A 6,252-nucleotide genomic window follows, 5' to 3' on the forward strand; every position below is an offset into this window, starting at 1 on the left:
AGTCCTATCCGTGCCTCCCGGGGCTGCTCGCTATCCCCGCATCCTCCCAGCCCGGAGTCTCGGCGGCTGCATCCGTGCTACCCGGCATCCCTGCGTTCCCGCATCCCGGCATCCTTCCGTTCCCGCATCCCTCCATTCCCGCATCCTCCCATCCCCGCATCCCTCCATCTTCCCATCCCCGCATCCTCCCATCCCCGTGAAGCCCCGCCGGGGAGCTGAGCCGTGACGCCCCGTTTTGGGGAGCAGCGCGGGGGTCCGCACAGGCCCGGGGGGCCGCGGGCAGGCTCAGCACCAGCCCCGGGGGCTCAGAACCCCCCGAGCCCACCCTCGGCACGGCCGCCCCGCGCCGGGGATGAGGCAGCGCCGGGGGGAACACGAGCGGCGCCGCAGATAACGGTACGTGCCGGGSCCCGACCCCACCCCAAAATTACCGGGGCCGCCTGGGCGTGAGGAGGGTCGGGGGGTGGTGGTTTTGGGATGCTGCGGGAATCGGGGTGCAAACTCCGCGGGGGATCCCCAGAAAGGTGGGGAAAATCCCAAAAATAGGGTGGGAAAAAGGGGAGGAGGGCGGTGGAAAAAGCCTGGGAGGGGGGCACACATCCCTCGGGGGGTGGGGGGCATTATCTCGGGAAAGGCAGCGTACGTGCCTGGTGGGAAGGGGATTTGCGGCCGCGATTCCATGGCGCTCGATAATCCCGAGCGCTGGTTTTTCCCGAGCCATCTGGGCACTCGCGGAAGCGGAGGGAGGGGGGGATCGGGTGGGGGTGAGGCGGGGGGAGCTGCTGCCATCGATCCTGGGGTCTCCCCTTCCCAAGCAGCTGGCGGGAGCTCGCAGCCCCCAGCCCACCATGCCGTCGTCCAAGAGCGGGAGCGAGTTCTGGATTGATGGATCCCACCGGGAGGCGGCACTGGAAGATTTCTACGTCGTGGGCCCCGAGCTGGGACGGTACCGGGCGGGGAGAGGGAAYTGGGAGGGGCTGGGACGGGCTGGARYCCCCCTGGGGTGGGAGMGGGTCCTGGTTGGGGCAGGGGGCTGGAGGGAGGGATGTGGGGAGGATGAGGAAATACAGAGGGGATGGATGAGGGGGTTGGAGGGATTTGGGGGGATGGATGATGGGGAGTGGAGGGGTGCAGGAAGGGATGGACATTCAGGGGAGATGGAGGGATGTGGAAAGGATGGAAGGAAGGATGGGAGAATGGATGAGGGGGATGGATGGTGACAGATCCTCCCCTCCCGTGTGATCCGGCACTGGGATTGTCCCGTGACGGTCTGGGAGTGCTCACTGTGGGGTTGCAGGATGGTCTGGGRGTCCCAYGGCACATGGAGCTGGAYATTCCCCATGCCCACTGCAGGGAAYGGGATCATGGGGAGACCCATCTCCCCTCCGAGCACCCCAAAGCTTTGTGCGGTGGGCAACGAGGGTCCCGCCTGCAGCAGCCCCCTGCAGTGGACAGGCAGTGTCAGCCCCACAAAAAAGTCTGGACTCCCAGCTCTCAGTTTGTGTAGGAGAGCCCATCTGAGGGCTGTGATCCCGGGAGGGGTGTCCCAGTGCTCCCAGGGCAGGGGGGTCCCAGGGGGTGCTGGGACCCCAGAGTGGGAAGGTTGTTGGTCCTGTTTTTGGGGTTTTGGGCTGTGTCATCAGGGAGGCAGAGCTGCCTCGAGGCCCTGGCTGTGGATTTGATGGTTCAGGCTGGGCCAGGCTTATATGCCACAGGGTTTGTATTGTCAGAGGGTCCTGAAAAACAGCAGCTTTGGTAAAAACAGGAATTTAAGTGTTTGTGTCAAGGTGTGGCTTTGGCAGCACCCAGCCCTGCACAGAGGGATGCGGGACAGAGGGACAGGCCCAGAGGCCCTGGAATCCATCCATCCATCCATCCATCCATCCATCCATCCATCCATCCATCCATCCATCCATCATCTATCCCTGTCCCTCCATCCATCCCTCCCTCCAGTTTTGACACCCAGGTTTAACTCAAACTGGTCTCAGTCCTGGAGTCACCCACTCACGGCGTGTCGGGATCTGGGTGGGATTTGTGCTGGTGGGAGCCCCCTCACCGTGCTCAGCTCTCCCTTAGTGCCTCTCCTGGCAAGTTTGGATCCAGATCTGGCCAGGAAGCCCCAGGGAGCAGGGRAGGGAGGGATGGAGCAGGGCAGGGCTGTGAGGGCAGCGGGGAACACCCAGCCCGGGGCTGCCCCCGGCCCTCGGCCGCACGTTCCAGGCTCTCGGCAAATCCCATTGTTTGACATTTTCCAGTTCATCTGRAAAGCAAATGCAATTATCTGCCGTCGCGGGCAAGGCTGATTGGGAATATTTATTTGAGGTCTTGAGCGGCGGCTGCGGGCGCCGGCGGGGCCGGGGGCCGAGGTGTGGCGAATTCCGAGCGCTGCCCTAATTGGGGACAGGCGAGGGGCAGCGCCGCGGGCACAGCGGGCACAGGAGCCACCCCGGCTCCTCCTAAACRCCGAGCCGAGCGCTCCTAAATGATCTTGTTAGCGGCGGGGATCAGGCTGGGAATTGTCCGTGCGGAAAAATGTCGAGGGAGGGTGAGAGGCGACAGATCCTGGCTGGGATTCAGCTGTGGAGAGGAGGTGGAGGGTCCTGTCCCCGTGTCCAGCCCGGCTGGAAAATTCCCAGAATAACCTCGGAACGCTGGAAACGCGTTGTTGTGGTGGTGGTTGCAGCAGCAGCGATGCCATTTTGGGGTRAAATTGCAGCTTTTGCCCGTTTTCCCTGAGCTGGAGCAGGCAGCCTCTCCCCTCCCAGCAGGAACAAATCCGTTTCCAAATCACTTTTYATTCCTAAACTAAAGTTTCGTGGAGGATGTTCGGCGAAAGGGAGGAAATGTTTTSAAGCTGGGCGAGGTTCGCTGATCCCGCGTGGATCCCGCAGCATCCCGGTGGTACCCGGGGCTGCCGTTGCCATGGGAACGCCGTTCCCAACTTCAGCCGGATGAGTTGCAAAAATCTGCTCCGGGTTCGAAAACAAATCCCTCTTTCAGGAGAGCACCCGGGAGCGCGGGGATTGGCGAGCGGGGCGAGGTTTTGGTGTGAAAGTCGGTGGGTTTGGGGTCTGTTCTTACCGGGTACAGTCAAAGCGCGGTAAAACGCTGCCGATTACTCGGGGGCAGGAATTAATCTGCTCCAGGAGCCAGGCAGGGAGATGGAATTGCAAATGAGCCCCGGAATGGCCCGGAGCGATGGGCTGATTTCACCGTCCAACGCTCAGAAAACGTGATTAACTCGAGCAAAGATCGCCCACGGGCTGAGGGGCGCGGCGGGGAGGCGACAGCGACGGTCCCCGTGTCACCCGGAGCGGTTTAACCTGGCCGGGAGGTGTCTGGTGACAGCGACAGTCCCGTGTGCCGTGGTCCTGAGGGGATGGATCCCCCGGCAGCGTCTCTGCTGTCGCCGAGAGGCTGCGAGTGGGGACACGGCGGCTCCGTCTTGTCGTGAAAGCCGCTTAAGGATTTAAACCCCCTGTAGAACCCGGGTTTAATTAAAATAGGCTTGGCCGGGAGAGCCGGGAATGAGGCGGGAGGGGGAGCGGGAGGAGGGGGATGCAGGAGGGGGGGGCAGGAAGGGAATTGGGGGGATGCAGGAGGATGGGAATGAAGAATTGGGGAGATGAAGGAGGAGGGGAAGGGAATATGGGAATGGAGGGATGAATGAGGAGGGGGATGTACAAGGAAGGGAATACGGGAATGGAGGGATGAATGAGGAGGGGGATCCAGGAAAAGTGGGATCCACAAAGAGGGGGATGCGGGAGGAGGGGGATGCACAAGGATGGAAATGCAGGACTGGGGGGACTGCAGAAGAAGCAGGGTGAGGGACGAGGGGGATCCATAAAGAATGGGCTGCAGGAAGAGGGGGATCCACAAAAAGTGGGATCCATGAAAAGCGGGATCCACAAAAAGCAGGATCCATGAAAAGTGGGATCCAAGAAAAGCGGAATCCATAAAGAGGGGGATCCAGGCTGAGCTCCCAGGGCCTGGCACTGCCAAAGGTGCTGGTGGGGGACACAGGGGGACAATCTGTGCCAGCCTCACGCTCCCCCTGCCTTCCCAGGGGTGCCACCTCGGTGGTGTTCAGCTGCCAGGAGAAGGGCACAGGAACGCCCTACGCTGCCAAGATCCTGAAGAAAACGGTGAGTGAGGCAGGAGAGGGGCTGGAGAGGGGCTGGGGAGGGGAAGGGGCTGCATCAGGGAGCTGGGGAGGGGTGGTGGTGCCTCTCCTTCCCTGCCCCTCAGCACCAGGATGGCCACGGGGCTGGCACTGGGCATCGCTTTCATGGTCTGGGGTCTCAGATGGGCAAAATCGCTGGGATCTGGGATGGGGGTGGACCCTGGGAATGCACTGGGAGTGATCAGGGGGTCTCTGCATGGTGGGGAGCCAGAGCCAGGCCTGGCAGCACCRGTGACACAAACTCTGCATGGGCTCTGCTTCCCAGATCGACAAAAAGATCGTCAGGACGGAGATYGGGGTCCTGTTGAGGCTCTCGCACCCCAACATTGTGAGTACAACCCTTGTGACACCGCTGTCACCTCCCTTTGGGTCGGGTCCACGGCTGCTGGGGGTGGGTTTGCCCTTAACTCCATCCAGTGCAGAGGGAAAGGTTGGAATGTCCTTGTCCTTGTCCCATCTTGGTCCAGGATGAAGCCACCCCCCCGTGGACAACCCTCCCTGCCCCCTGTGTCCCCTCCCTGCCTCACTAACAGAGTCCAGGTGACCCCCACTCACTGTCACAAAAAATTCCTGGTCTTTGCAGCCCCTTTGAGCTCCCAGCTCTGCCATCCAAGGCCAAGCACCCCTGTCCTCCCCCTCCCCACGCCCTGGCTCGAGATTTCCACCGGGTAAGCAATTTCCATCGAGGAGATCAAATGAATCCCAGGGAAAATCGCCCATCAGTAATGAATCCTGCCAGGGGAGATAAAAGGGGAGGCCGGAGCCGGGGGCTGGGGCCATGTCCCACCCGCCACCATTCCCTTGTGGGGATAACTGGAATGGGGCTGGAGTGATTTATAACACCCAGAGCGGATCTAATCTGGCCAGGCTTTCAGGAATTGCAGGGTTGGGGGGCTCTGTGTCCCCCCCACCCAGAAAAGACTCATTCCCGACTGTGTGGTTTCACTGGGAAATTGCAAAAGCGTCTTGGAGACCAACTGAGATAAGGAAATGACACAAAAAATGCCACCCGGGAGCTGCTGTGGGGATGAGGGATGGGACAGGCCCTGCTCCTGTTGGGATTGTGATCGGAAATTGCTGGGACATCACTGGGACATTGTCAGGACATCCCTGGGACATCACTGGAACATCCTTGGGACATTGTCAGGACATCACTGGGACATTGTCAGGACATCATTGGGACATTGTCATGCCACAAGCTACTGCTGCCCAAGCTGCAGCATCCCTCAAACCCTGGGCATGGCATCTTCACAGCTGCTGGCCACTTCAACCATCTTCACCCTGGAGCAGCACCAAAACATTGATGTGAAGAGATGAAGCCAGGAGAAACCCGAAACACCCCAAAATCAGGGAAAACGGGCTAAAGCACTGGGGACAAAGTGTCGTGAAGCCACGAGAAACCCGAAACATCCCAAAATCAGGGAAAACGGGCTAAAGCACTGGGGACAAAGTGTCATGAAGCCCCTCAGCCAGCTCTGCATGGGCACATCTTGGGGAGTTTCAATACTTTGGGGCATTTTGATGCTTCAGCCTTTTCCATGGAAACATTCCCCCAATCCCAGGATGTTTGGGCAGGCACAGGGATGACAGCCAGGATGGGAATCACCCACTCGGAGCAGCAGGGGATGGGAAGAGGCTCCTCTCCGATGTGTTATCAGGAACAGCGCAGAAAATCCAATTTCYGCCCCTCCCCTCTGCAGGCAGCGGCTCCTCGGAGCCTCGGAGGAGGATCCAGCCCGTTTGAATATTTAAATCCCTGAGGTTTCCGTGGGGTTCTGCTCATCCCCAAGTTCAAGTGATGTTTGAAGAGGAGCTGCTCCGCTCCATTATCGTGCGGCACCGACCTCGGCAGCGGCTGATAATAGGATTGTAAACTTTTGAAGTTAATAGGAAAATTATAGGGCTCCGTGTATTATTATAATGCAATAAGCTGCCACATAGTGTCTCTCACCCCGCGGGGGATCACGGCTTGTCACCCAGCCTGGGAAGGGAATGATTAAAGCCCCATGAAATTCGCGGTGTCACAAAAGTCTTAAGAAGCGTGAAATTCTTGGGTTTCCATTTTTTTT

The 6,252-nt window shown here is 59.8% G+C and overlaps 1 protein-coding gene across 1 annotated transcript in view; it reads left to right on the forward strand.

Moving 5' to 3' along the window:
* The first annotated feature begins 14 nt into the window (after positions 1-14).
* Positions 15-6,252, forward strand: part of LOC130580214 (calcium/calmodulin-dependent protein kinase type IV-like) — a 12,823-nt gene continuing 6,585 nt past the window's right edge. Inside the window, 4 exon segments of the mRNA XM_057377567.1 lie at positions 15-396; positions 819-946; positions 4,067-4,145; positions 4,449-4,613. Coding sequence (XP_057233550.1) covers positions 849-946; positions 4,067-4,145; positions 4,449-4,613 — 342 coding nt within the window. The 5' untranslated portion in view covers positions 15-396; positions 819-848.

The sequence above is a fragment of the Malurus melanocephalus genome, unplaced genomic scaffold (genome assembly GCF_030028575.1).
Source record: "Malurus melanocephalus ecotype Western Australia unplaced genomic scaffold, MMel_1.1 scaffold_318, whole genome shotgun sequence".
Taxonomy (NCBI): Eukaryota; Metazoa; Chordata; class Aves; order Passeriformes; family Maluridae; genus Malurus; species Malurus melanocephalus.